Source organism: Podarcis raffonei, chromosome 10, assembly GCF_027172205.1.
Source record: "Podarcis raffonei isolate rPodRaf1 chromosome 10, rPodRaf1.pri, whole genome shotgun sequence".
Classification (NCBI taxonomy): Eukaryota; Metazoa; Chordata; class Lepidosauria; order Squamata; family Lacertidae; genus Podarcis; species Podarcis raffonei.
In genome coordinates this window covers 55,539,963-55,557,417 of record NC_070611.1, presented here as the reverse complement: position 1 = coordinate 55,557,417, position 17,455 = coordinate 55,539,963, and the positions used below count along the sequence as shown (strand labels likewise).

The window sequence follows — 17,455 nt, the reverse complement described above, 5'->3', positions numbered from 1 at the left end:
GGGAAAAAGATCCACTGAACTTTATTTCATGCAAGGTAGGTCTGCTTATGTGGAACTCTGTTGTTTTGTTCTGAAATGCCAGCCATCATCAATATTTCAATAGAAGGAAACTGACAGGTTTACGTAAGTCAATATAGCACAGAGAAGCTGTGGCAAGATTTACTTCCAATAAGAGGGAAGCCATGCCGTGTCACACAAGGGACAATTGCCCCCCATCATGCCCTGCTTGTGAGCTCCTGGGGAGTAGCTAGCTGACCACTAATGGAGACAGTGAACTAGGCTCGATGGACTTTTGGCCAAAAGCAACAAGGCAGTGTGTCTATGACTTTTAAGTCCTAGAGCTTGCTTTGCATAGAGAAGCTTTCCCCAACCAGGTGTTTTCCAGATGCTGCTAACTACATCTCCCATCAGCCTTGACCATTCGCCATGCTGCCTGGAGATGATGGGACTTGTAGTCCAAAACATCTGGAGGGCTGCAAGTTGAGGAAGACTGGCATAGGGATTTGGGTGCAGATATTGCTTAAGGACAAAGATGAACAACATCAGCACTGACCCACTGTCAACCCAGCCAGATGGGTGGGGTATAAACAGGCTATTTTCAGGTGGGGAAGACCTTATTAGCTCTTTTAGCATTTCAGTTCATGGTTTTGGATTTGATATCCCACTTTATCACTACCCGAAGGAGTCTCAAAGCTGCTAACATTCTCCTTTCCCTTCCTCCCCCACAACAAACACTCTGTGAGGTGAGTGGGGCTGAGAGACTTCAGAGAAGTGTGACTAGTCCAAGGTCACCCAGCAGCTGCATGTGGAGGAGCGGAGACGCGAACCCAGTTCCCCAGATTACAAGACTACTGCTTTTAACCACTACACCACACTGGCTCGTGGTGGCAGAAAGTGAAGCCTGCCGTGCAAACATATTTTTGTACCTATCCCCTGTTCATTCATGGGAGGGAAAACATTTTCAGGAAACACATTAAGAAATCATTATGGACTAGAGCCTTAAGTTGTTTTATTAAAAGGTGTAAATTACAACCAAGTTAGTTATTTCAGGGCAGGTACAATCTGGGGACAGAGACCCACTCTTGCTGTTATAAAACGTAAAAAGTCTGTTTTACACATCATAAGACGGCCAGTCTGCGCAGCATACGGACAGACCATTCTGACATCATGGAACCTCGATAGAACACGTCCTGTGGGATTTCCATGTGGGTCATAAGTCCTGCCCTTAGCATGCAGAGTCAGGCCTTAAGAAGATTGGACTCCAAAGGAGGAAAAGGGGGGGGGATTTGGGATGAATCTATACTTTCCAATATACAATAGTAAATCAGGTACTAAATGACATTACTGCCTTTTTATGGCAGACTTCTACAAATGTGGTTAAGGTTATACACTTAAAACACTAAAGTAAAAAATAAAAAAGAAGAAGAATAAAGAGGGCGAATTGGTACGTTTATTTCTTCCTATTGTACAATTAAGCTATAAATAACTTCTGGATAAAACGCCTAGGTGTCAATGAAACTTGTTAACCGATTACATTCGAGGAAGTCCCTTTCCCGCGTAGCCCAGCACATCTTCACTATTCCAGCGTCTTCTCCTGTTTCTTGCCTTCTTTTTTCTTTTTCTTGGGCTCTGTTGACACAAGAAAAAATGACAGTGTTACAAGAGCATCAGAAACAACTCCACAAGGTGCCATAGCTGGACATTTGCTAGGGCCCCAGGATTAGCAAAGGAACCACTGCCCTAACAGTGGTCCCATTGCTCACAAAAGCATTCCAGAAGATCATATGCAACCTAAGAGAATGCTCACTTTGCACGCCTTGTTTCCTCCAGGTTCGGGGGCCATCTGCAAGTGCCTCCCAAATCCTGGTGCCAGAAATGATCAGATATACAGCCAAAGTCAAAGAAAGAAGAAAGGTTTCTTCCCAAACATCTAGAGTGTCCCTGATCCTATCTGAATTGAACTGAAAGCCTTGCAGAGTCTTCAATTTGGGTCGGGAGGAGGCAGGAGAAAGAAAAGCACCAAGGAAGACTCTCCTTGCACCTGCCTCAACCCTGGGAAAATCTAGGGCTGCTTCAACCAGCTCCAGCAAAACCCCAGTTGACTCAATTAGCCTGAGGAGTTGCAGGATCCAGGAGTCATCCAGAGCCAGTGCACTGCCGGTTACTAAAGCACACCTTTTTTTCTAGTGGTATGTTTCACTCTGACAACCAAAACAGAGTTGATTTTAGACTATGAAAATGTAATAATTACACTCACTTAGAGCAGTCCTGGGTCAAACTTTGTAATATCTAAAAGCTCTTCCTGAACATTTTTTTTTATTTTTTATTTTTGGTTGGAGGGACATTTTGGGAGGGGGATCTCTGCTCCTCTGAGCATTTTTATGGGAATGGAGTGATTTTTACAGGGATGTCCAATGCTTACCAGAAATAAATGTCTTCAAACCTCCACTGAGCTGATCCTACCATTTTATATTTTCCAGAATGTCTCATTCCAATACAGTGGTACCTCGGGTTACAGACGCTTCAGGTTACAGACTCTGCTAACCCAGAAATAGTACCTCGGGTTAAGAACTTTGCTTCAGGATGAGAACAGAAATTGCACGGCGGCGGCAGCAGGAGGCCCCATTAGCTAAAGTGGTACCTCAGGTTAAGAACGGACCTCCAGAACGCATTAAATTCTTAACCCGAGGTACCTCTGTATATCTTAGGCTGCAGGGGCAATGATCACAAATGAAAAAGGGGGAAATAAAAAATGGCAGCTGCCAGCCTGATGAGTTTTATCCTACCCCCAAATCACTAGAGAAAAATTCGTCCCTACTTTTGTGGCTTGCAGATGAGGCCATGAAATGGAGGGAGATTTGGATAGAAGATCCTGCTTCCTAGGTTTCTACACAACTTGCTGTTCTTAGAAAACAGGAACCCATAAGCTGGCCCATACCCTCCCAGTGCCACAAAATGCTGGGATAATCATGAAAACCCTTAAGCCATTGTGGCTTCTCTCTTAGCCACAGAGAGCCAGCCATTGGGGGTGGGGTAGAGGCATTGGGAAAGAGGAAGGAGGGCTTCTTCCTGAAGCCTAGTTAGTGCTTACTAGGCTTTGAGAAGAAGATGGGTGGACTGTAGGACCCTGTCAGAGCCCTCACGCCTCCTTCCTGAAGGACTTGCTTTTCACTTTCATTGCCAGGCACATGCTGGAATGCAGCAGAGAGCTCTACCCATTGAGCTTCCTCCCTGGAGGGCTCCTCTCATCCAGGGAAGGAAGAGCAGTTGCCCAGTTATGCCTGTGTGTCTCGCTGCCTCCTTCAATCCCTTCACCAGGCAAGGCAGCCAGCCTTTGTTGACTTCACTCTGTTTCTCCATCCAGTTAATTCCATTGAGGGAGGCAGAGCTTACTTCCAAGCAGACGTGTTTAAGATGGAAAGCAAGAGTAAGTTATTCATAGGACAGGGTTGTGCAGGGCTAGGTTTCTTAGGGGAGATGAAGTAGTTGCTCTCGCCGAGCTCAATGAAATTGAGTAAATATGCGAAGTAAATAAGCGAAGAGTCCTACTGCACACAAGCACTGACCTGGGATCAAGTGGGACTTACTTCTGAGTAACCTTATACAGAGGGCGAAGCTCCAGGATGCAATCTTCCGCATACACGTCATGAAAGTAAACGTTCCTAAACATAATGAGACCTGATGTCATGGACTGAATAGTGGGAGGCACCAGCTGGGGAACCACCAAGGGAAGTAGGTTCTGAGCCTGGGGAGTGGTGGTGAGACAACGATAAATGGTCAGAGGCAGAAATCTGAGAGGAGCTGTCAGAAGCTGAAGAGGTAACAGGGTTTGTTGAGAAGGGAGTGTCTGGCAGAAAGAAGTCCAGAATCAGAAGCTGCAGCAGGAGAGGACGGAGGCCAAGAGATGGAGATGAGTCAGGCTGGTGAAGAAGCCAGGGTGTCTCCCTCTCCTGCTGTGACCAGCTCCCCTCCCACCTGGTCTCCCAGGATCAGAAGAGGTATGAAGGGTGAGGAGCAGAGACAGGTGTGTCAGTGCAGTCTCAGATTGCTTGGGAAAGACCCAGAGAAGGAGATTATTTAGGCAGCTATTGTAAGGTGGGGATCTTCAGCCTCCACAACTCTCTCATAGGGAAAGAAGATTTGCTGTGCTCCAGATCATATGCAGAGTACTTTCTCTCTGCTAGAAGTGAAGAAAGGCCAGGACTCCAGTCCCAAAGCTTTTTTCCTCTCAACTTCATCAGAATCCAGATGGTTCTCCAAAGCAGCCTCTGTGATTTTATCTCCTCCTCCTCCTCTTCCTCCAAATCCTTGTACGGAGGTTGTTTCCATTTCCACATCACAATTGGCTTCCTTCAATTTAGTGATTCTGTGATCCAGTCCTCCCAACTTTTCATCAATTTGTTCTGAAGCTTCTGAGTATTCCTCATTTCCACCTCATATTCTTCTTCTTCATCCTCTGGCTCATTTTGTTCATCTTGACCAAACATTGATCTGAACATTTTCAGTTGTTCAGTCATCATCAACTGTTTAATACCAATGGTCACTTATTGATCCAAAAGTACCTTTGTCATACTGGATGCTTTTAATGTTCTGGATATCATTAGGCACCCAGTCCACCTTAATCCCCCCCCCTTAGAATCACAGCTACAATTGCACATTCCTTTCTCATGGCTAATGATGGGCAAAAGGGGTGCCTGACCCTTTAAAGCAGTGATGCTGATGTAGGATAGAATGCCCCTATTTTCAGCTGAGGAACGTTGGAGGGCATGCCATCCCACTCTGCTTCCTCTACAGACGTGTGCTGGCAACGGTGCCAATTTCTGGTGAGATCTCAGGAGATCTTGCTGAAACCTTGTGAGACTTCACTGTAACCTGCCACCGCCACAGAATCCAGGTAAGGGATGCAGGAGGTGGCAGCAGAGTAGGGTGGCACTTTCCTGTTTCACCTCAGGCGGCGCAACGGGATGATCCTCCCCTGCAAGAAAGCAATGATCTACTCCATAGATGGACCACGGTGATGGACCACTGATGTTGTGGACTATTACTCCCATCATCCTTTACCATTGGGCATGCTGACTGAGGCTGATGAGATATGTGGTCCACAGCATACCTGGAGCACCACAGTGGTCTACTCCCAATGCATATATTCAATGCCACTTTATAGACACCTAATACGCATGAGGATTTTCCTTAAAATAAAAATTCAAAAAGAATATTCAGGGGCTCGGAAGCAAGGGAGGAGTGATGAGGAATAGTCTCTGGTTGAGGCAGAGGCGTTCTGATCACAAGTGCCAGCTCTACTTGGCATGCGAGGTATTGTCTCAGGGTCTAGCTTAGAACAAACTGAAAATAGCAGGCAGCTCCTGGAGAAACCAGGTCACGGCTCAGTGGAAAGCAAGAGAAAGGTTTTTACACATACATCTATAAACACAAAGACACCTAGACACCTCCCAGCTTTCCTTCCTTATTTACTGCGGAAACTGGGTTTACTTCCCTGAAAAACTTATTTGACCCTGCTTCCCACCCCCAGCCCCCTTTCTCTGCCCCACATGCTGGCTGTATTTCCCCCCTGTCTGCTAAGGGTATAGATTTTCCTTTCTTCCAGAAGAGAGGCAAAGACAGAGAGATGGCAGATGATGGAGGCCAAGCTACCGAGAGATTTATGGAGGCAAGCCGATCCAAACATGTTATAGGATCATAGAATTGTGGCATTGTAGAGTTGGAATTTCACTACTTATATTTAGAAACATTCATGGTAGTTGTTTTTAAATAATCTGTTGATATTATCTCATTTTGATTTTATAGTGCCTGCTATTTTTAAGTACTATTTTTATTGCTATTTTTAATGCATTTATACCTACTTTTTTGTAAACAACTTAGTTATTAAGCAGTACATAAACCTTGCTAAATAAATAAATTACGTAATTTGGAAAATCATATCACAGGAAGTGGGAGGCCTATAGTTTCCTGCTTGGCAGGGGGTTGGACTCGATGGCCCTTGTGATCTCTTCCAACTCTGTGATTCTATGATTCTATGAATGATCTGAAATTAGGACTAGTTCTAACACTGGGCAAACTGAGATGTCTGGACCAGGAGGCTGTGGGGACAGCAGCCACAACCTAGCTGTTCCTTCTAACTCTCCACCCACCTACTGCTTCCCAGGAAGTTCCTCTCTCCCAGGACCAAATTATAAAACTTGTGGTCAAATTAGACAACTGCATGTTTTTTTTGCTCAATTTTACACCATAACTAGGGGTTCTAGTTCAACTTAAAAAGCATACCTTATGCAAGATGGAAGCCATCTATCTCTGGTTTAGGACACAATCCACCATCCCATTATTTTCTCTTGATCTGCCATAGACCAATCTAATTAGCACCCATTTCAGTTTTGGAAGAAAGCTGTTCCAGTTTAGGCTACACAGTTGTCATGGACTGGCTGGATGCAGAGAGTGGTGGGAGGCGCCAACTGGGAACCCCCCCCCATAGGAACCCCCCAGGGGAAGAAGGCTCAGAGCCAGGGGATTGGTGGTGGGACAATGATAAGTGGTCAGAGGGAGAAGAGGGAGCAGACTGGGAGGAGGAGGAAGGTGTCAGGAGCGGAAGAGGCAACAGGGTATAGTGAGCAGGAAGAGACTGGGGCAGAGAGCAGTCCAGACTCAGAGGCAGAGGGAGACCAAGAGGCAGAGATGAGACAGGCTGGTGAAGAAGCCAGGGAGTCTTCCTCTCCTGCTGTAACCAGCTCCCCTTCCTTCTGGTCTCCCAGAACACAGAGAGAAATGAAGAGGGAAGAGAAAAGAAAGACAAAATGAAGGAATGTTAGGTTTCTGGGGAAGGAACCAGTGGGAAGGCAGGACCATCAGTCCTCCTCATACCTCCCTCATTGGGGCAAGACCTACTGGGAAGAGTTGCTGTGATCATTAGGCCTGCACTGTTTTGGTTTCTTTGAATAAAAAGTTAACTTCACTGGCACCAGGTGTTTTATTGCTAACCTACTCCTGACTCCGGCTCCTCACAACAGTTGATGTCAAAATTCAGGATTATTGCATGCAGTTTGTGTCACAGTATAAGCAGCTATTCTGAATGCGGAGTCCTTCATATTGACTCCTTCATGGAAGATAACAAAATCAGAACAGTCCAATGAATCAAGTTTACAGGCCTTATTGTGCGGGAAATTAAATTCCTCTACAAGTGTGCTGATTTCTCCAAACGTATGTTTGCTTCGGCAGGTTGGAGCCATGATTCAGCATCATTTGTATGGCTTCCGTGGCTTTTTAGGATGCCATAACAACTCACAGTTGTTAAAACTGAGCCAGCCCCTCCTCTTACGGAGAAAAATAAATTGCGAAAAATAAAGGTAGTGCTTCGACTCTTGTTTTCCATTTGTGGCTTTAAATTGTGGGTTGCTTCTAGTCCTTGGGCACTATCTCTTCAACATAATTGCCTTCCCCCTGCTGCTTTTGTAGTAAAGGTTTATATACATAAAGTAAAGGTGATGGCTTAGAAAAGGCCGCCTGCAGCTATTCGGCACCGCTGAGCATTGCTATCAAATTACTAAGAAGTGATGCTAATCCATCACGCCTAGACCCAACAAAATCCACGGGGCTTATTCCTATGTTTGGTTAGGATTGGGGAATTCATTCCCAAGATTTCTTGCTTAACAGGTTTGTGAACTGAGCCTAGTGTTGGGATGTTGACTGTTTGCCTGCTGTAATTGATTGACCCCTGGATCTTGGCATATGACAGGTCTCTTTGCATCACCAACATTTATAAACTCTAAGTGCTTCTGTTGGCACTATAAACACGAAGCAGTCACTTAACTCTTGTGGCTTTGCTCAAGGGATCTCGGGCTCTCTGGTTTTACAAGAATGATGAAGAATCTCAAAATATTCCTTCACAATGAGATTGGCTGGGCAAGGAAAACTCCCCCGTTTCATGGTGATGGCCAGGCTGCCAACTTTTCTCTGATATGGCTGCTATGCCTTTAACAGATGTATGGCAGGCAGAAACTTTGCTGACAAATGAAATGGGAAAAGCCTCCCCTGTTGGATGTCCACTTGGCCCACATCTCTTCAATTCACACCCTACAAGAATAATGCTGGAAATCTTAAAGTCCGGGCCATGAGCAGAATACAAGCAGAATGCACCAAACAGGTATCCTTTACAGAAAGATCAAGATCTACACTAAATCCAAACTACACATCTTCACGGTCCCCACAAAGCCTCAAGTTGCTCTTTATACAGCTCTTTTCTATGTTGCACACTGCTCTGCATTTTCCCACATCTTTGTGTGTTGTTCCGTTCCATAGGTTATGGAAGAAGTGAAGCTGTCGAAATCGTTGCCTGCGAGGCAATGAAAAGTACCATGCTTTTGCTGTTGTTGAAGCACAGTTAAACCTTCTTCTCTTTCTCCTCCTAAATTCTTTTATTAAATTTACAACCCGTTCTTCCTCTCAAAGGAGCTTAAGGCAGCAGTCAATTGGAGGCAGAGCTCGTTCCTTGTTACTATGTGGTCTGATGTGATTCACACCATTGGTGGTGGGAAATAAAATACTCAGCAAAAAAGATACCAAGACATGGAGTAAGTTGTCATTCGCCTCATAGATGGGAAGAGAGAAAACAGCACATGGCTGCCATTTTCAGCAACAACCCGCCATTTCTTGTCACATAAAGTTCTGTCCTAGAATTCAAGCTCTTTCTCCATTCCTTTCTGCTTTTCATTTCTATATAAATATAACAACAAATCATAACTGCCAGAACTGAATATAGACAGTTCTTCCAGATGAAGACAACCCATTAGATATTCTCTGCAGATTGAACATGTCCTCTTTCCCAAAGTTTCCTAACAATTTCAAGCTTCTTTCACCTTCTCGTTCTTTCTGAATAACCTTCTGCAGCTTGAAAATCTTATTACATTGCCATTGGAGTCACCATCAGAGATTCAACATTAGTCTAAACTCCATACCCTCCAACATTTCTCCAGTTAAAATAGGGACATCCTAAGAAAAAGTGGGACATTCCAGGATCAAATCAGAAACCAGGACGGCTTCTCTAAATCAAGGATGCCCCTGGAAAATAGGGACACTTGGAGGGTCTGGTATATAGAACTTATAAGTAAATAAATATATGTTGACATAACAGGAAGATGAATGAGCATCACAACAGTTTGGAAGCATAGCAACTGTCTTCCAAAGGTTAAAAAAAGGCTGGAAAGAAATTGAAAAGAAATTGATAGTGATTTGCTAAAGTCTCCAAGAAGGCTTGCTTGCTTCCTTTTATAAAAGGGCAGTATGATTGTTTTGTTGTTTATCGTCATACCAGCTGCATTAACCTACTGATAGGATCTGTGTTTTAAACTGGTGGCGCAGCTTTGCTTTTATTATTCCACAGGTGTGAGAATTGCCTCTTGAAAATTCCTGTGAGATGCTTACAGAGGACAAAGGGTGGAGTGAAGGAGACAAGAAGGAAGGGCGAAATTAAATACAGGAAAGAAAGAAAGAAAGAAAGAAAGAAAGAAAGAAAGAAAGAAAGAAAGAAAAGGAAGGGGCATAGAAGCTAGAAAGGAAGGAAGGAAATGATTTACCCATTTAGAATAGTAATGAGAATAAACATTTGCTTATGCTGGATCTTTTTATCACAATAAGCATAATAGCTCCAGGCACTCTTGCTGGTGATGGGCACTGCTGAATGCCAAAATATGCCACTGAAGGAAGATGCAAAGAAAAATATATATTGCTAGTTCATGCAAGCAGCACAAAAAGTGTCCTAAACTCTTAAAAGACAAAGTCCAGCAACTGGAGGAACGTGTAGCTACGCTCCAAAGAATTAGAGAGCTGGAGCTCTTCTTGGAAGCAACAGAGCACACCGTCTCCACCGAGGAGGAGACAGGGGACTCCCCTGAGAAGGAGGCTAGTTCACCAACACAGGAGCCAGATATATGGAGAAACGTGACTCAAAGAAGTAGGAGGCCCAGGGTTCGCTCTGATTGTTTAGAAATACGCAATCGCTTTGAGGTCCTTTCCCCTAGCATGGAAGACGAAGAGCAGACTCCATTTGAGGATCTCTCCCTCATTACAGTCGATCAGGTATATGAAGACGAGCAGCAAAGGCAGTCCTCAGGGAATGTGCAGGCGACCTTGGAACGGACAGCTCACGGAAGAACCCCGACCAGACCTAAGAGGAGGCGTGTAGTGGTGATAGGGGATTCCCTACTGAGGGGAACAGAAGCAGTGATCTGTGGGCCTGACAAGATGTCTCGGGAAGTGTGCTGTCTCCCTGGGGCTAAGATCCAAGATGTAACTGAACGACTGCAAGGAATCATAAAACCCACTGACAAATACCCCTTCCTCTTGGTTCATGTGGGAACCAATGACACTGCAAGCAATAGCCTCCAGAAGATCAAAAGAGATTAGGAGGCTCTGGGCAGGAAACTGAAGCAATTAAATGCACAAATTGTCATCTCATCTGTCCTCCCAGTTGAACGACGTGGCCCAGGGAGAGAGGGGAAAATAGTGGAAGTGAACAGCTGGCTTCGCAAATGGTGTAAACAGGAACGGTTTGGATTCTTAGATCACGGAATGCAGTTTCTTGAAGATGGACTTCTGGCAAGCGATGGGCTGCACCTCACAACGGTTGGGAGGAATGTTTTTGCAAAAAATCTCAGAAACCTCATCAGGAGGGCTTTAAACTGACTAATGTGGGGGAGGGAGACAGTGCTCCTGAAGGTAGGAGTCTATCAATTGATGAAGATGATCATCCAAATGTCATAGACCGAATGGAGCAAACAGCACGCAGACCTAGTGGTGGGAGGAAAAAATCCTTAAATAAGAGACACGGGGGAATGATTAATGGACTTCAATGTCTGTACACTAATGCGCAAAGTATGGGAAATAAACAAGATGAGCTTGAGCTCTTGGTACAGCAAACTAAATATGACATAATAGGAATCACTGAAACCTGGTGGGATAAGTCCCACGATTGGAATGTAATAATGGAGGGATACAATCTATTTCAGAGAAACAGACCAGACAAGAAAGGAGGAGGAGTGGCGTTATATGTCAGGGATGTGTATACCTGTGAAGAGATCCAAGATTTAGAACCTCAAAGCCAAAGTGAGAGCATTTGGGTCAAAATTAAGGGAGAGAAGAATAACAGTGACCTCATTGTGGGAGTTTACTATAGATCCCCAAGCCAAATGGAGGACATAGATGATGCCTTCCTGGAACAGATGGCCAAGCATGCAAAAGGAAGGGAGATAGTAGTAATGGGGGACTTCAATTACCCGGATATTTGTTGGATGTCAAACTCAGCCAAGAGCATAAGGTCAAACAGATTCCTCACTGGCCTTGCAGACAACTTCATTGTCCAGAAAGTGGGAGAAGCAACAAGAGGAACAGCCATTTTAGATCTGGTCCTAACCAATGTTGATGACCTGGTTAGTGGGGTAGAAGTGGAAGGATCATTAGGCGCGAGTGATCATGCTCTTCTGAAGTTTACTATACAGCGGAAAGGAGCAGCGAAGCATACTAGGACTCAATTTCTCGACTTTAAGAAAGCCAACTTCATAAAACTTAGGGAAGTGCTTGGTGAGATCCCATGGACAGTAATACTAAAAGGAAAGGGAGTTCATGATGGCTGGGAGTTTGTTAAGAGGGAGATAGTAAAAGCACAACTTCAGGCAATACCAATGAGACGGAAACATGGAAGGTGCCTAAAGAAGCCAGGGTGGCTATCTAAAGAACTTTTAACTGAGTTAAGATTAAAAAAGGATGTGTACAAAAAATGGAAAAGGGGGGAAACCACCAAAGAGGAATTCAAACAAATAGCCAGCACGTGTAGACACAAAGTCAGAAAAGCTAAAGCACAGAATGAACTCAGGCTTGCTAGAGAGGTTAAAAGCAACAAAAAAGGCTTTTATGGGTATGTTCGTAGCAAAAGGAAGAACAAAGAAACAGTGGGGTCACTCAGAGGAGAAGATGGTGAAATGCAAACAGGGGACACAGAAAGGGCTGAACTCCTCAATGCCTTCTTTGCCTCAGTCTTCTCCGATAAAGAAAACAATGCCCGACCTGAAGAATTTGGAGCAAATGATTCAGCAGAGGAAACACAGCCCAGAATAACTAAGGAGATAGTACAAGAATACTTGGCTAGTCTAGATGTATTCAAGTCTCCAGGGCCAGATGAACTGCATCCAAGAGTATTAAAAGAACTGGCAGATGTGATTTCAGAACCACTGGCAGTCATCTTTGAGAATTCCTGGAGAACAGGTGAAGTCCCGGCAGACTGGAGGAGGGCAAATGTTGTCCCTATTTTCAAAAAGGGGAAAAGAGAGGACCCAAATAATTACCGCCCAGTCAGTCTGACATCAATACCAGGGAAGATTCTGGAGCAGATCATTAAGCAAACAGTCTGTGAGCACCTAGAAAGGAATGCTGTGATCACCAATAGTCAGCATGGATTTCTGAAAAATAAGTCATGTCAGACTAACCTGATCTCGTTTTTTGACAGAATTACAAGCCTGGTAGATGAAGGGAACGCAGTGGATGTAGCCTACCTTGATTTCAGCAAGGCATTTGACAAGGTGCCCCATGATATTCTTGTAAAGAAGCTGGTAAAATGCGGTCTTGACTATGCTACCACTCAGTGGATTTGTAACTGGCTGACTGACCGAACCCAAAGGGTGCTCATCAATGGTTCCTCTTCATCCTGGAGAAGAGTGACTAGTGGGGTGCCACAGGGTTCTGTCTTGGGCCCGGTCTTATTCAACATCTTTATCAACGACTTGGATGATGGACTCAAGGGCATCCTGATCAAATTTGCAGATGACACCAAACTGGGAGGGGTGGCTAACACCCCAGAGGACAGGATCACACTTCAAAACGACCTTGACAGATTAGAGAACTGGGCCAAAACAAACAAGATGAATTTTAACAGGGAGAAATGTAAAGTATTGCACTTGGGCAAAAAAAATGAGAGGCACAAATACAAGATGGGTGACACCTGGCTTGAGAGCACTACATGTGAAAAGGATCTAGGAGTCTTGGTTGACCACAAACTTGACATGAGCCAACAGTGTGACGCGGCAGCTAAAAAAGCCAATGCAATTCTGGGCTGCATCAATAGGAGTATAGCATCTAGATCAAGGGAAGTAATAGTGCCACTGTATTCTGCTCTGGTCAGACCTCACCTGGAGTACTGTGTCCAGTTCTGGGCACCACAGCTCAAGAAGGACATTGACAAACTGGAACGTGTCCAGAGGAGGGCAACCAAAATGGTCAAAGGCCTGGAAACGATGCCTTATGAGGAACGGCTAAGGGAGCTGGGCATGTTTAGCTTGGAGAAGAGGAGGTTAAGGGGTGATATGATAGCCATGTTCAAATATATAAAAGGATGTCACATAGAGGAGGGAGAAAGGTTGTTTTCTGCTGCTCCAGAGAAGCGGACACGGAGCAATGGATCCAAACTACAAGAAAGAAGATTCCACCTAAACGTTAGGAAGAACTTCCTGACAGTAAGAGCTGTTCGACAGTGGAATTTGCTGCCAAGGAGTGTGGTGGAGTCTCCTTCTTTGGAGGTCTTTAAGCAGAGGCTTGACAACCATATGTCAGGAGTGCTCTGATGGTGTTTCCTGCTTGGCAGGGGGTTGGACTCGATGGCCCTTGTGGTCTCTTCCAACTCTATGATTCTGTGATTCTATGATTCTATGATTCTTCCTGAACCGTACCACTTCAGGGTGTCACATGTGTGTGCGTGTTTGATACTGTTGAATGTTCTCCCCACAAAAAAAGCTCCCTGCACATATTCAACTAGCTTAGACAATGCTTTTCAACTGTGGGTCGCCATATGTTGTTAGACCACAATTGCTGTCATCCCTGGCTGGGGATGTTTGGAGCTGTGGTCCACCAGGACTTGGGGACCCAAGGTTGAAGAGCACTTGTCAAGCAGATGACCCTTCTCCCTGAAGGAATCCTTTACAACATGCAATGAAATTTTTAGATGGGGAGAGCGTTCGGAATATGTCCCCAGTCCTCCTACCGTCAGAAGTGGTAAACTCCAGAATCCTACCACCATCATCCACCTCATTTGACATATTGTGTAAATCAGATATAATAAATTATTTGCTATTATGATTTATTGCATTTGTGAGTTGCTTTATATTGCACAAGGCAACCCAAAGTGACTTACAACCCTCGATCACAAATACATGAAAACCAGGGGAGAGGATACATTAAAAACATCCCAGTCACTTCTAAAGGTCACATATAGTTAGGCCATCTTAAAAACATCATCTTAAATGCAGAGACATTACCTTGCCAACAAAGGTCCGTATAGTTAAAGCTATGGTTTTCCCAGTAGTGATGCATGGAAGTGAGAGCTGGACCATAAAGAAGGCTGATCGCCGAAGAATGGATGCTTTTGAATTATGGTGCTGGAGGAGACTCTTGAGAGTCCCATGGAATGCAAGAAGATCAAACCTATCCATTCTTAAGGAAATCAGCCCGGAGTGCTCACTGGAAGGACAGATCCTGAAGCTGAGACTCCAATACTTTGGCCACCTCATGAGAAAAGAAGACTCCCTGGAAAAGACCCTGATCTTGGGAAAGATGGAGGGCGCAAGGAGAAGGGGACGGCAGAGGACGAGATGGTTGGATAGTGCTACCAGCATGAGTTTGACCAAACTGCGGGAGGCAGTGGAAGACAGGAGTGCCTGGGGTGCTCTGGTCCATGAGGTCACGAAGAGTCAGACACGACTAAACGACTAAACAACAACAATAGTTAGGCCAAAGGCCTGGTTATAAAGGAAAGTTTTTGCCTGTCACCTAAAGGTAATGACGGCACCAGGTGAGCACCCTAGGGAATGCATTCCACAAATGGAGGGCCGCCACTGAAAAGCCCTGTTTTTGTGTTGCTTCTTTCATAATCAGATTTTCACAGTTGCCTTCTTCATATATAGGCTTGCTAAAGGGAGCAATCTTTGCATTTTTCAAAATCTATTTACTGTTGATTGTTCCATTATCTCGTTGAATTCTGCTTAGTAGTAACTGCCAGGAAGAAGCTGAAATTGACAAGCTGTCCTAAGAAAGTCGAAGGACTTGCTCCAGAGTACAGACAGGCTCCATTTTGATGGACTCACATCAGGGCTGACCCAACACATTTTGGCACCTGAGGTGAACCGCAAAATGGTGCCTCTTCCCAGCCAGGAAAGATGGGGAAAAGTGAAGACTGACATCAGGAACAAAGGGGGGAATAAAGAGCTACATCAGGATTCACTGCCCCTGTGGATTCTGCCGCCTGGGGCGTTTGCCTCACCTTGTCTCATGGGTGGGCCAACCCTGCCTCACAAGTGCTTCATTCGTCAAGGCAATGGGCAATGGAGCTGAGCAGGAAGTCCTTGGCTGTTCCTTTGGTTTCCCCCATTCTCCAAAAAAGCTCTTTTCACATGCCTAACTTCCAATCAGAATGAAAGAAGTTGTCTATGTGAAATCATCACTGAAATCATTGGCTGAGAGAATTTGGTTGTTTTTAATGCTTTTAGAGTGTTTTAAACCGATTGTAATGACATTGAGTTTGCCACCCTGGGTTCCTTTGGGAGAAGATATAAATTGAATAAATAATAATAATACTTTTTTTAAAAAAAACCTTTTGAAGCTGAGAAAATCCCTCACTTTTCTGTCTAATTACTGTGAGCAGCAGCTTATTCTTTTGATTTCTGTAATGCTAATACATACTAAATTCCTGTGAGTTCACCTAATGAACAACATTAAAGACAGAGGGACATAATAATCAATCATGAAGATACATCTAGAAACACAATAATATCACATGAAGGGAAATGCAGGGCCTCATTTCCTATTATGGTTGTATTTTTCTAATAGGACTGATGAATGAGTTTTAAACTGATTGCTTGGGTGGGGGATTTTTATTTTTATTTTTTGCAATTAAGTGTTAGACCTGAATTCTTCTTTCAGTTACCAAAATCATAATTTGGGTGCTTTTACAGGGATATTGAAGGGATGGAAATCTTTCACCTCAAGAATCAGATAAACCAACTAAAAAAAAAAAAAAGCAGCCAAACTCCTCATTGTTAAGATGAGGCTAGCTGTGATATTTTCACCTTTGGATGTCTGAAGTATAGAATATTTAACTGTATCCAAGGAAGCTCTAAGACATTTTGCTGTCTGAATAGAAACAGTAAATGGTGCTCCCTCCCCAAATCAAGCTATAAAGAAACCAAGGCCAGTCAAGTTGTTTTGGTACGTGAGGCAGATAACCTTACAAGTACCTCTTCTTGGGAATAAAAATATTGCAGTTGCAATGGCAACTAGTATACACTACTATACACCAAGACTCACAACTTAAATACCAGTTTGCTGCTCTTTCATCTTTAAAAGCAGCTGCCCTCCATTCCTGTTTCCTGAAGCCTTCTTATGATGGCCCCCCTATTTCAAGAAGGTCTTAAGAAACAGGAGGAAAACCTCATTTACCATTTCCCAAAGTCTTAGAACTTCTTGCAGTGACAATTCCCTGAGGCAAAAAAGGCCCCTACTACAGGTAATAAGAGATGTGGGGACCAAATGTGTCTTTGACACCTAAAAATATCTGAAATAGCTAGCAAGGAATGTGTGGATGAGAAGCAAGCAGAAAACTGACAAATCTGAGGGGGTTTGAGGAGCCACTTTAAAATGTTGGAAGGGGGATATGGCCTGTGGCACATGGGTTAGCCATCCCCAGGGCTTTTTTTCAGCTGGAACTCACTGGAACTCAGTTCTGGCACCTCTCAGGTGGGCGCCATTGCCATTCTAAGAGAACAAGGAAGACGTTCATGGTGAGTTCCGGCACCTCTTTTTCTAGAAGTACGTTTCCAAGCACAATTCAAAGTGTTGGTGTTGACCTTTAAAGCCCTAAACGGCCTCGGCCCAGTATACCTGAAGGAGCGTCTCCACCCCCATTGTTCTGCCCGGACACTGAGGTCCAGCGCCGAGGGCCTTCTGGTGGTTCCCTCACTGTGAGAAGCAAAGCTACAGAGAACCAGGCAGAGGGCCTTCTCGGTAGTGGCACCCACCCTGTGGAACACCCTCCCATAAGATGTCAAAGAGATAAACAACTACCTGACATTCAGAAGACATCTGAAGGCAGCTGTGTTCAGGGAAGTTTTTAATGTGTGACATCTTAGTGTATTTTTGGTCTTTGTTGGAAGCCGCCCAGAGTGGCTGGGGAAACCCAGCCAGATGGGTGGGGTACAAATAATAAATTATTATTATTATTGTATAGGAAAAGAGCACTGGCCATCTCTGATGTAATGTGCATAGTTCTCCTAAAATACAAACTGGAAACGGTCCTTCTTAAGTGCAGTCCTATACAGCGAAATGGCCATGTGCCTTACTTTACAAAGGTCAATCCTCCATTTGACGGTCTGTCAGTCCTCTGTTTTGAATGTGCCCCCCCCCTTTTAAAAAA

General features: G+C 44.4%; 1 protein-coding gene across 2 annotated transcripts in view; it reads right to left on the bottom strand.

Moving 5' to 3' along the window:
• Positions 1 to 992: 992 nt before the first annotated feature.
• Positions 993 to 17,455, bottom strand: part of PTN (pleiotrophin) — a 91,657-nt gene continuing 75,194 nt past the window's right edge. Inside the window, exon 5 of one of the 2 annotated variants that reach the window (XM_053405176.1) lies at positions 993 to 1,629. In XM_053405176.1, coding sequence (XP_053261151.1) covers positions 1,577 to 1,629 — 53 coding nt within the window. In that variant the 3' untranslated portion in view covers positions 993 to 1,576. Of the gene's footprint in view, positions 1,630 to 3,486; positions 3,663 to 17,455 lie in introns of those variants that run through there. The other variant, XM_053405175.1, reaches the window with a different exon arrangement.